Source organism: Chaetura pelagica, unplaced genomic scaffold (assembly GCF_000747805.2).
Source record: "Chaetura pelagica isolate M959 unplaced genomic scaffold, ChaPel_1.0 scaffold226, whole genome shotgun sequence".
Taxonomy (NCBI): Eukaryota; Metazoa; Chordata; class Aves; order Apodiformes; family Apodidae; genus Chaetura; species Chaetura pelagica.
In genome coordinates, this window is record NW_009953495.1 from 682766 (window position 1) to 695783 (window position 13018).

General features: G+C 36.9%; 1 protein-coding gene across 1 annotated transcript in view; it reads left to right on the forward strand.

The window, feature by feature from the left end:
• The window catches only part of FNDC3A (fibronectin type III domain containing 3A), a 95199-nt gene that overhangs the window by 41887 nt on the left and 40294 nt on the right, over positions 1-13018 (forward strand). Inside the window, exons 3-6 of the mRNA XM_009999068.1 lie at positions 4221-4297; positions 7492-7729; positions 10329-10601; positions 12692-12750. Coding sequence (XP_009997370.1) covers positions 4221-4297; positions 7492-7729; positions 10329-10601; positions 12692-12750 — 647 coding nt within the window. The remainder of the gene's footprint in view (positions 1-4220; positions 4298-7491; positions 7730-10328; positions 10602-12691; positions 12751-13018) is intronic.

The window sequence follows — 13018 nt, forward strand, 5'->3', positions numbered from 1 at the left end:
CGGCTGTAATGAGCATAGTGGGGTTTTTACGGTACATGGGGAACCTGGTTTTGCCGTGGGGAGGGGAGGTGCTTCTGCCATCGCCGGGTTATTTACGTGTGTTTCCCGTTTCGGGACACGTATTCCGATGTGCTTTTTGATAGACAGCTTGGGTTTTTTTATTTTTCAAAATTAGGACAGAATGCTCATGTGGAGGCTTAACAAGGTTTCCCTTTCATAGTAGTGAAAGTAGCGAATTTCAGAACAATAACTGAAACTGAAAGCGTGGGGAAATATCAGCTTCTTGGATTCAATTGAGTTAAATAAACCTTTACTGTGTTTGGTGAGTCATTTTCCAAGAATAAAGCATGAAACACAGTTATGTGTTTGTTTTGTCTCCCACAATGCTTCTTTTCCACTTCTTAAATTAGAGAAGTACCTGAAAGTATATAGAAGATTCCAGACCTCCACTTAGATATTCAGGTCATAAGCATTCACAATATAGTGATTTGGGTGAAGTAGATTCTATTTATGTGCAATATAGAACATGAGATGTTTGCTTAACACAAATTCCTGGTGCTGTTTTTTGCTGGTACTTTATAATCAGTCTTAGCTCCTGGTAGAACCCTGGCTTTATCACGCACCATTCTAGCCAATCCTAAAAGGATGAAAATTCCTCTTGCAGTGTATTCCACTGAAGTAGAACCAAGGTCTTTACATTAGTTGTTTCTAAAAGGGGAAAAAAACCCCACCACCCTGTTTTTATAGTATATTAGCGTTTTATCATGAGATACAGGAAATTCCCTTTTAAATTTTGGCACATGGTTATATGCATTCTGTCAATAAATCATTTATTTCATTATGTTTCTTAAAATAGATGAAGTCTGCCAACTTTTTTCCCCATTCTTTCAGTTTTTCTGAATGTTCCTCTGCAATTTAACTTAATTCGACAGCCACTTGGAAATCTAATCAGGAGTAAATTAGAGTTCACCCTTAAATCTTGAATATTCAAGATATGGTATTGTTAATTTTGAAACTTTGAAGTGCTAAAGAAGCAATTTAAGTTTTCAAACGACTAATTTGATTCCATTCTAAGATGGCAATAATTTCTCTGTTTCATACATTGGCTTTATGTCCTTATTTTTGTGACCACCGAATTTTGGGTATACTGGAAATGGTTTTGTGGATCAACCTTTGTACTGGATTGGAGATAAGCACTTTGTTTTGTTTGTTAGAGAGATTGAAACACCAAAAAATGTAATCTTCAAAAATATTATTAAACAATATTCTTTATGTGTTTAAAGCAGAGCAAAACAAAAAGCCAAACAAAGGGGTATCTGCCAGTTCACGGAGTAACTGGCTGTTCATGTTAAAGTTCCCTCACCCCCCAAGAACACTGAGTTTGCTGTAAAAAGTTCAAATAACTGTCATCTTAATCTCTATTTACCTGAAATTTACGAAGTTTGAAATTGTGAGTTCAATAAAAGCATCAGTGTTTTGTATTCATTATGGAAAAACAGCAAGCAGGCAATACAAGATGCAAGCTGTGTAAAATCCATCCTCTTATGTAACAATTTGAACCATTATTTGGTTGAATGGCAACTTAGAATATACACGCTTCCATTACTGTTGTCCTTTTTGAATTTATTGTAAGCTAATGCTCTAAAGCACTTTTTCAGCTTCTTTTTGGCTGTTCTTCACTGTAATTTCTTTTTAGCATTCCATTTAGGTCAAACTTTACCTGAAACATTTTTGAGTTTCAACTGAGCAAAAAGAACATTCAGTTCTCAGTTTTGTAGTTTACTGTAGTCCTTATGTTCTTTGCTGTTCAGTTAATCTTTCAATTAAGAACTTCTTATTAAAATGTCTCCTCCCCCCTGTCCCCCACTTGTGGGTTAACACTTTGTAGAGAACAAAGCTGTGGTTCTTTTTAGGTAATACATTAAAAACCTTCTGTATTTTATTCTAAAGAGGTCCCTATAGTATGTGTAATCAAGTTGGATTACATGCTTTACTCTTTTAAAAAATGCTTGTTATTCCTTTGCCCCTGCTCTTGGCTCTTGGCTTTCAGACATAAGTTATCTTTATTTTTCTGTCGACACTTACCAGAACGAGGTATGCTAATCTTATGTAACACACTTTGCCTTCACTTAGTACTTTCCATTTGTAGATCTTAACTGAGTTTATAAAACATTAATGTGGAGCTATGAATGCGCTTTCAGTATTACTGAAACTTCACTAAGAGTTGAATTGGTGGTTTTGGTAGCTTCACTACACTGAGCTGGAAATTTGGAGAATGCAGCCTGGAATGCCTAAATCCAAACCTTACGCACTTGCCACAGAACCTGGTCAGATTGTATTGTGTTTCAGTTTTTCTTTAATAGTTAAACTTCAGCGATTTTTGCCTTATGTATTTTAATCACACGGATGTAAGGATGTCTGTAGGCAGTCCCACAACAGGCCTGTGCCTATGTGCTTGCTCACCTAGAGGCCAATATGGGGTGTTAAAGGGGAAAGCATAAGGATAGGGCAGGTACACAGATATAACTTTTGTTTCTAGCTTCCTGAACCAAAAGTGGTACTTGTATTTTTTACAGCTCTTATTGGATTAGTTCTCTGAATTTGCTTTATGTCTTCAGTTAGTTTCCACAGTGTTCTTAAAGCAAGGAGTTGCACAATTTAGGTGTGCATTTCATGAGAAATTCCTGTTTTAAACCTTTTACCTGGTGATTTAATTTAGTATCTGTGGCTCTTGAACATGAGAAACAATAAATTATCTATCTTCCCAATTTTATGCAGTTCATGAGTGCTTTCTTTGTAGGTCTTTTACTATTTCACTCCTGCCAGCCCTTTTACGTTTTAACTAGATGGAACAATCCTGGTCTCTTTAATCTTTCCAGGTGGAAAGCCACTATAAACTTCTCTCTTTTTTTTTGTCCTTTTCTAGTCCTGTGTGTTCTTTTTGAAAGGTGTAGACAAACACTGCACATACAGCTCAAGGTTCTGAGGTACAGAGTGGATTTATAGCATAGCATAATTATGTTTTCTGTTTGTTCTCTGTCAGTAATTATTTTTAACGTTCTCTTTCTTTCTGCAAAAGCCACTGAGCAACACTTGGCTGGTATTTCCTTAGAAATATATGCAGTAACTCCATAGCCTGTTTTTTTACAGCTAATTTGTGGTTTATCACTGTCAACAAATAATTCTGTTGGTTTTGTCCAGGTGCATTACTCGGTACTTACCAGCACTAGTAAGTACATTGAGTACTGTGTGATCCTTTGCACCTCTCTTGAGTGGATACCAAAGATTTGTCAACTTGCTGTTAATTTCCTTTTCCAGAAATGTTGTCAATGCATTGAACAGATTCATCCTTGCATGCCTCTGGGACTCCTTTGTCTCTCTAGTCACTTTGAAAGCTGATAATTTACTTCTCTTGTTTCCTATTTTCAAGCCAATTAGTCACTCCTGAGAAGCCCTTTACCCTTTTTAACCAAAGGCAGCATTACTTCTTGAAGAGTCTTTGAGAAGGATTGTCAAAAGCCTTTTGAAAATCCATGTCACAGCATCCCTGTGTTCTTTAGAGGTGTCACATTTTCAAGGCAGTACTTCATCTACAAATGCCATCTTAACCCATCCTTGTTGTGTCATATTTATCGATCAAGGATCATCATGTATCACAACTTTCCCATTAGTAGGAGCAGACTTACTGGTTTGTGATACATTGGCTTTCCCATGGGACCTTAAGTTAGTGTCCTGTTTGCCATCTTCCACTCCTGTGGTACTAAGACCACTTTAGGTGATAAGACCAAAATAACAAGGGAACAATTTTTCTAAGTAACTTACTTTCCAACTCTTAATACGATCTGGCTTCAGCAGTTTGTTTCAAATACATTTTTTTTTCTATTTTAAAATCTCTTCTATTGTCTTTTCATCTTGGGACACATCTTTTGACCTGTTAAGAACTTCTGAAATAAGCTCTTCTGTGAACTTAGTGACCAAAAAGGAAGAAATATGTGCTGGGGTTTTTTATTTATTTTGTTTCTGCTTTCCGCCCCCCCCCCAACTGTTTCTTAGGTTTCTCAGAGTGCCCTTTGCTATAATTTTATCTGAACAGTTCAATGCCTTTGTTTATCCTTGTTATCTTGCATATTTTTCACAGAGACTTTGCAGTTCAGTATGTTCTTTGAACTTTCTCAGATTATTAAATGGTGCTGTACTGAATATTTCTGTAACCCATTTAGGTCCTGCTCAGGTTCCAATGATGTCCCCAAATGGTTCAGTGCCTACTATTTATGTGCCTCCTGGATATGCCCCACAGGTATGTCTCTTCATTTGATTCTTTTTTAATTTCTTTTCATGCAAGTTATGGGAGTAGAACCAAAATAGCTAATTCGGTAATGTCTCAAGTTTCAAAGTCACTGCGGGCAAGCAAGTAAATAAGGAAGAAGTCCTGTGGTATCTCTGTGATGGGAGACTTGTCATGCTGTATGTGTGCACATTTGGTTATATATTAACTACTTACATGACAATAACAAGCACAGTTCCTTGTTGAGTTCAGGATCCTAATGTACCCTATGCCCTCTGAACATTGAATACAATCATGACCCAAATAGTTTATTATGTAGGACATGTGTTGAATTCTGGGTTAGTAGGTGTTTTCTTTTGGCACAAATATAATTTTATATACATACATATTTCACATCTGGGAATTTCCCTGCAGATAAGTAGTAAAATGTATCAGCTAGAAAAAGTGTAGCAAACAACATGGAAAAAATGTCAGTTGTCCTTTGGAGATAAATTATCGTATAATAAATTTTTACACAACATGTCTTAGAATGGGGCTCTATTTTCTGTGCTGTGCAATTTTTAATTTTGATGCCTGAAAATTTAATGAGAGCTAGATAACCTGGACATCCTTTAAAGGAGATTAAAAGGATAATTCCTTTTGGCTATTTTTGATACCTGTATTATAATAAGAAGTGTAGCCTTCTAGATGGTGTCTCTTTCTTCTCCTTAACTGTAGAATGAGTCTAGGGATTAATAGGGCAGACCTGGAAGTTAGGGCAGATGAATGCCACTCTCCATCATGTAAGTCTTTCTCATGGTGGTCTGTTGTTGTGACCAGTCTGCCTCTGACCATATGCACCTCATGATGTACACCAAGAAACTACAACACATGAAATGCAACAGATCTAAGAAAAATTATAAACCAAGTAGCTTGGGGTTTTTTGTGGAAGCTGCTTCCTACATAATCTGAATCTGCTCATAAAATCATGATAAATTGCTTTTTTGTGTGTGTAAGCAAAAAGGACTTAAATCAACTACATTTTAGAGTTTAGAGAATTTCACTGAACAGCAGAAGTTCCGGTCATATTTACTGCTGTTGATATATCCTGCCTTTACATACCACACAGCTCAGGTTGAACCGATACAGTGTTGTCTTTAGTAAAATAACTCTTTTCCAGTAAAAGACAATTTCTTTATACTCAAAATAGCCCATTTTTAAAAAGTAACATAGTATGTATGCAATTTAAAGCTGTGTTCACTTATGTACTTTTTATTAATTTCCAGCTCTCTGTTTATGTAAGATACAGTCAGCTCTGTTGTGCACATACTTTTATGTCTTCTGAGTGTTATTGCTAATGTCTAAAGATCTTCTTTTTACCTTTATAAAAGAACCATGCAGCTACCTCTACTTAACTGTCTCTCTCAGTACAGCAGGGAAGTTTTGAAACAGTTTCCTAGACCATCCTCTCATAGCTCAGGTTTGTTTGGCTAGCAGGGTCATTTTGGGGTGTGCAAATTAGATTGCAGTCAGAGAATACAAACGCAGAAGCTCTCTTCCAGATGTACCAGATGCACACCAGCCCCTAAGAGAGACGTGGTAAAACCTGTGATGGATCCTCCAAACAGCTTTCTGTCAGGGACACTGTGTAAGTGTTCACATCAGGTCATGGGACTAAATCTAGCTAAGCGTAATACCCGTAAGCTTGAACAGTGGACATGAAAGCAGCTTGGCATTAGGTGCTTTGATCTATTGATCTACTCCTTTTGCACCGGATTCCTTATTGGTGTACGTGTACATGTCCCTGCCTGATTTCAAATATCAGTGAAAACGTACGGTGTAGGGTTGTCTTGTCCCCTGCTTTTGAATATAGTTAATGATATGCCAGATTCTGTGCTTCTCCTCCTTTTCTGGATAAATGTTTCATCCAGAAACTTACATTGCAGCCCCTGCTGTAGCATTATTTTACAGTATTTTACTAGGAAGCGCAGAACAATTTATTCATCGGCATCCCAGACTCTTAAGGTTATTTACACCATGATGCATACAAGTTAGATTATGCCAGGATCATCTCTAGGTATTACCAACAGTCATGTTTATTTGTGAATTTACCACTAGTTTTACAAAGCATCGCAATGGCAGTTCTTCCTGTCTGTTTTGTGCTTCAGCAAGGAAGCCCTGGTTTTGATCTAGTTGATGACTGACTCGCCTACTGAAGAGCATTTTCTGGTCCAGTTACTTCTGCAATATGTGCCTTTGTGCCTCCTCTCCACCAGGCCCCTTCTCATTTGCTACACGTGTCTTGCACAGCACTGCTCAGCTCCGTGCATCTTGCACCACCACACTTAATCTCATCTTGCAATTGCATTCGCTGCTTTCCTTTTTTGAGCTTCTAGCAACATTGCTAAGGGCTGCACTCGAGTCCCTCAGCAGAAGGCTGTCCTGTCACATGTCCCATTTGCCAGGGAGATTTTTGCACAACAGACTTCTTTGCACACCTCTGGCAGAGGCTGCCACAAAGGCCCCCATTTTCTGAGTAGCATGTGGCTGCTTTCAGGGTAGGAGACATTTTAACAGGGGAAAAAAAACCCTTTTAAAACTACCTTGAGTTGTAAAGTTGCAAAGTGTTAAGCAAGCTGACTGCCATCCTGCAAGTTTTTTTGCTTTAACAGCTTGATGCAGATGATGGCAGCAAAAGTGCCTCCTTGGTTCATGTTGGAGGAGTGAGCCGGGCACAGAGCAAAGACTGGGCACTGCTCTACCTTTTCTCTCTCCATTTATACAGTGCGAGGTCTGTGCACCCAGCAAATCCCTTCCAGGGAGCAGTCTACTAGTTAGAGTGTAGAACAAATCCTAGGAGCAGTGTAGCATGCAAGCATTGTGAATGGGGGTGGAAACAGGACCCAGGGGAGGAGTGAGGCTGCTGCCATAAATATACCTGGTTGTTTATAAGATATTACAGTCAGATTTTTTTTAACAGTATTTTTCCCACTCACATTGAGAACTTATTGGCATTATTGCAGTTAATATACTTTAAAAGATCACAGATAGCCCTTTAATTTACCTTTTTTAGGCTCTCATGTTTTCCTTTTGTCAAATTTAAGTTTTACTATTTGTTTAAGTGTCTGTAGAAACATACCTTTCAGACTGTCATTCCAAACATGTTCATTCTTTTGCTTGTTACCAAATGTTTCTTTTTTTGGCGTGTTGTGTCTCTCACTGTGCAGGTTATTGAGGATAATGGTGTTCGAAGGGTTATGGTGGTTCCCCAGGCTCCAGAATTCCATCCCGGTGGCCACGCAGTGATACACAGGCCTCCGCATCCCCCGCTGCCTGGCTTCCTGCCTCTTCCAGCCATGATGCCCCCTCCACCTCGTCATATCTACTCACCCGTGACCGGAGCTGGTGACATGGCCACACAGTACATTCCACAGTATCACACCTCACAAGTATATGGTGATTTGGGTAAGTAGCTTGTCAAATATCGCAAGTTCTAGCAAAAGGTAGAATGCTTTACTAAAATCCAGCAGCTGTGATGCTGATGTACAGGCTTTATCAAGCAAGACTTAGAGCTTGAATAGGAGCTATACACAAAAGTTTTATGAGGATACTAATGTAGTTTTTACTGAAACATATTATTCCAGAGTAAGTTTGTTTAATTAATTTGACTTGTTTGGTGATCTGTTAAACATACAGATTATTTCTTAGTTGTATCAGTTTTAGATTTGTCCAGAAAAGCAGTGCAGGAAGTGTTTGTAGTGTTTCAGCTGATGCTTCCCCCTGAGATTCAGCATTTAAATCCACACCTGAGCACTATTCTGAGATACCAGGTCTTACAAGTATCCTGTTTGAAGCTTGAAACAGGAGTTCTTAGTATTGAGTATGAAAAAAAGTTTACTATTTTTCATAAAACTATATGCATTTAGTCCAATATCCATATAGAAATCCAACTTGAATAACCAGGTGCGACCAACCTAAACTTAACCCTGTAGTTGAAGCTGTCTTTGGTAGTGCTATTGACATCTGCTTTGCCACTTTTTGGTGGCAAAGTGTATGTGTGTGCTAACTCAGGAGCTGGGTTGTTAGATTAATATTTACATTTCTGGTAGTCTTGCTTTTCTGAAGATAAACTTCTGCTATAAGGCAGGTGCCGACCTTGAAAGACTTTGAAAGAGCAATGCCAGGTTGCTGTTTTTAAGTAAAGAAGCTAGAACCTATGGACTTATCAAAACTTTTTCATGTGACTGTGGATGCACAGATTCTCAGCGTTCTGTGCTACTACTAAAATAATGTTAAATGTCCTCTGTATAGTCACTGTGCTTAAATACTCGTGATGTATGAAGCTGTCATACAGCAGTGTACCAGTGTATTGATCTTCCTGAAAGTCTTAGTGTTTCTGCATTCTTAAGTTGTACTTTATTTCTTCCTTGCACTACTTTGGTAACAGTACATTATTAGATGTTCTTCTGGTGCTTATTTATAGTTTTATTAATTTCTTGGTTTCCTGTATATGACAGTTGTTCGCTTTTAGTTTTTTCAATTAAGAGATTGCAGTATTAAATGCATAAACGATGAAGTGTACTTCTTAATGGAATATTTTTTAGATTTATGCTACTAGGTTATATTGTACTCTAGGTGACCCTGCTCTGGCAGAGGGGTTGGACTAGATGATCTTTCAAGGTCCCTTCCAACCCCTAGGATTCTGTGATATTCCTTTAGCAAATCATCTCTGAATTCTTAATTAAACTGCAAATATTAAAAAAAAAATAATAAAGTGGGGTTATTTGATTTTGCTTTATTTTTAATATATATGTAAGATGTTCCTGGGTTTAGGCAATTAGAGGACTAGGGATGCTTTAATTTGCTGCATGTTTGCTACAGATGTCATTTTTAATTCTGAACCACTGACTTTGGCTATGGCTTTCCAAAGTCAAAACCCACTCTTAGACTCCTGTATAAGGAATCTGATTTTAAGGGGCAAAAAACCCCAGAAGCCCTTATAGTCACTCTCTAACAAGAGGACCTAAATCTCTAATGGTAGTGAAAATAAAATTTTTAAATAGTCACAGCTTCTTTAGTAGTCCTGTGTCAAATTTTCTGGAAATTAAGCTGACCTAAAAAACCAGACACTGAAAAGTTCTCTAGTTTTGTGGTTTTTATCCTTCTTGCCTGAAGTTGTTATTTGAACTTGTTTTCTATGCTTCCTAGCACATAAGGAGTAACAAATCATGAACTTCCTTCTTCATACTGAGCAATCTAACTAACCTGAAAATGGACAAATTCTATGACAGTTTTGAAGGATGTATTTTTTGAGATCTTGCAGCATTTATCATAGATAGGGTTACACTCTGGAAAGAACTGGTGTCATGTGGTGCACTGCTTTAAAGTCTTGCTTCAGTAAGCTGTTTCTAAGCATAAAGGTGAAATGTATTAAAAAGTTAGAACTGGACAGAAAAATTCACCAATATGCAGTTAAATTTTTTTCATTGGTCTGATACTGACTTTTTTCAAAGCCACGTTCTCACTTAGAGGTAGGACTTTTGTAATGCTCCAGCAATGCCTTGGTGGGCCATGTGCAGGTGTAATGTACTTCCCAGACCTAGACAGGGTCTTTCAGTTGCCCTATGCTTTTGTGGCATTTTTTCCTGTTGATTTCTCCTGAAGCACCATTAGAGTAATAGAGCTGTAGTTGCATTCCAGAATGTTTAAAACTTTTGTGTTTTTTCTTCAGCATTAGAGCAAACCTTCTTTGGAATAATAAAGTAGCACATTTTTCCTGTGTTGGCTTTATCCTGTACTTTACAGCTCAAGGAAGATAATAGAAACATTTTAAGAATAATTTGTATGTAAAAAAAAGATGTGGGAAGGAAAGATGACAGTTTATCCCTTAACCTTGTTAATGTCCAATGTATATTATTTTACCTGCTGGAACTTCAATTTTCCACTAGTAGTAGAGATGTAATGTTACACACGAGTGCATACTTAACAAACACAGCATTTTAAAGTAGATTTTTAATTACATTCTCTTCTCAGTAACCATTTTTTTTTTTCTTCTTTAATTTAGATACGCTGCCTGCTCACGGAAGGTCCAACTTTAGAGATGAAAGGTCTAGTAAAACGTATGAAAGGTTACAAAAAAAATTAAAAGATCGACATGGAACTCAGAAGGATAAGTTAAACAGTCCTCCATCATCTCCTCAGAAATGTCCTTCCCCTACCAGTGAACATAACGGACTTACAAAAGGACAGGATGCAACTGCTATAAGCACAGGTTCTACCAAAAGCAAGTCTTTCGGTAAAGGAAAAAGCAATTCTCAGACAGACACAGAAATAGAAGGTAAATGTTAATAAAAATCAGATATATATATATGTTCGTGTTTGTATATATATGTATATATGTGTGTGTGTGTATATGTATAAAGCAAGTCCAGTATCTGACTAAGCATAGAGTTTGTAGGTAGAATACCACACATTGACAATCTTGAAGTTGATTAGTAGCCTGTAACTGCCCCGACTCATAGAATGGAGTTAAGGGCAGTTGACCTGCTCCTCGCACTGGAACAATGGGCCTAAGAGAACGAAACTATTGACATGCAAGTCTCCACATAGATTTGAGCAAATCTTATTAGTCATAAATCATAACACTGCTTAAAGAAAAAGTTGTGCTTTGTCCAGAATTATTGGTGCTTACATTTTAAGGAATCACTGAATATTGATGGCTTGCTCGATACTGCAGAAAACATGGGAAGAACCAGGTGTCTAATAAAGGAAACCATCATTCAACTTGTTAAAGAGGAATATTTTGAAAAAGAGAGACTGTTGTATAAAATTCGCATAATGCCTGTCCCTACCAACTCATTATTGAAAGGCATTTTTAGAAGAAGACTGGTCCTCACACTAGGCCATGTGAGTTCATGTTTTCTATGACACTACCGCAGGGAGAGTGCTTATTATTATTTGCTTGATTTCACTGGAAAGCTTGTCATCTCATAAATGAGCTGAATTTTCTCAGTATTGGTCATACAGTTGTTGTCAAGACTTACGGTGTGTCACTGTGCAACTTTCAGGTCACTGGCATAGCACTTCAGATTCAGAACATGTCAGAGACTTGTCATCAGCCAAGTACAATTTTCTCAGAGTAGGGATTTGTAACTAATGATGCTGAGAGAAAGAAACTGTGATTTCTAAAATCATTGAAGATGAGGTGGTGATGATTTTGTACCAATCTATACTAGATTGCTGTAAAGCAAAAGGAAAGCGAAGGAAGTTGTTTAACTGAGACCAGAGATGTCAACCTAAAGGAGCTGTTCCTAAACATTTGCAGATGTGAAAGCTTAACACCAAGGGGCACCTTTGATATACGACTTAAATGCAGAAGTTGCAAGCTTCTTTTCCAAACTTAAATGAATACTTGTCCCTGTAGTTGCAGAGTGGCATTTGTCTTGGCTTCAATTTACTTTCTCCTAGTTGATATTTTTCCATGGGCTACCTTTGCCAAGGCACAGGTGATAGAATATAGTGTTGCTTATATGTGTTATGAAAATTATATTAATGGTTTGTTAGAAATATTTTATATGAAAGTTAAAAAGTCCACTTTTCAAGAATATTTATTTCAGGAGACATTTTGCAGAATTACGTGCTGTGAATTAGACTTGTAATAACAAACAGAAGTTAAAAATGCATTTAATTACTTACAGACTTAGAAATATAAAGTTGTAAATAGATTTGATGTTTTTAAAAGGATTTTATCAGTCCTTGTTCTTTTTATTTTAGTGTAAAGCAGGTTAAGTGAGTTAAAAATACCTGGCCACACCTTCAAAACTGGGTAGCTTGTTCAGTTACACTATTGAGATAGTAAAAATGTAATACTGTGTGAGAGGAAGCACATAAACCACTTTCTATAAACTTACTGAGTCCTCTATAAAACTCGTCTATACCTTCAGCTAAAAAAACCCCAGATATTTCCCTGAGATCTAACTGAAGGTTAAGCTGAGATTTGCCCTTGCAATTGAGGGAGGTCAACAGTGTTACCAGTAATCCTCCACATGATGTGCAATAGCATATTTAAAGTACTCTAACTTGACTGCATCTATGTCTAAAGAGAAATCTAAAGGAGATATCTCAGCCAAGAGCTTAAGTTCTTCAGAGCAGTAGTTTTTTAAAGTTATGCATTAATAAAATATAACCAGGCTTTCTGTATTCTATTAAATCAAGTAACAGTTTTAGAAATAGTTCTATATTAACAACTTATTTGGGAGCTCTTTTGGTTTTATTTTTTTTATTCCAGATGAATGAACAATAGGAAGGTGTTCTATTTTATTTACATTAGTCTATGTACAGTTGTTGAATGTGGAGACCTATTTCACTGTAAAGTCACTGAACAATATTAATGGGTACTTTTTGTTTGCTTTGATTTTATTTTTTAAGAAAAGGATGAAGAAACAAAGGCACTTGAAGCACTTCTTTCTAATGTAGCCAAGCCAGTGGTAAGTAAATAAAGCCTTCCATAAAATCAAAATGTATTTTTTGCTAGTTTATACAGTTACACCTCCTTTTCTCTCTCCAAATTTAAAGGATTTTGAACTTCCTGTTCTGAAAAAAAACTTGCTTCACTTTCAGTCACTGAAAAGTAAATTACAAAAGTAATTTTTATTGTATTAACATTTATTAAGCTAAAATTACCTTATTACTTATTATGTGAAATTCTTCTTGGCCAGTCTGTGGAATCTCAGTATAAACATAAATATATATATA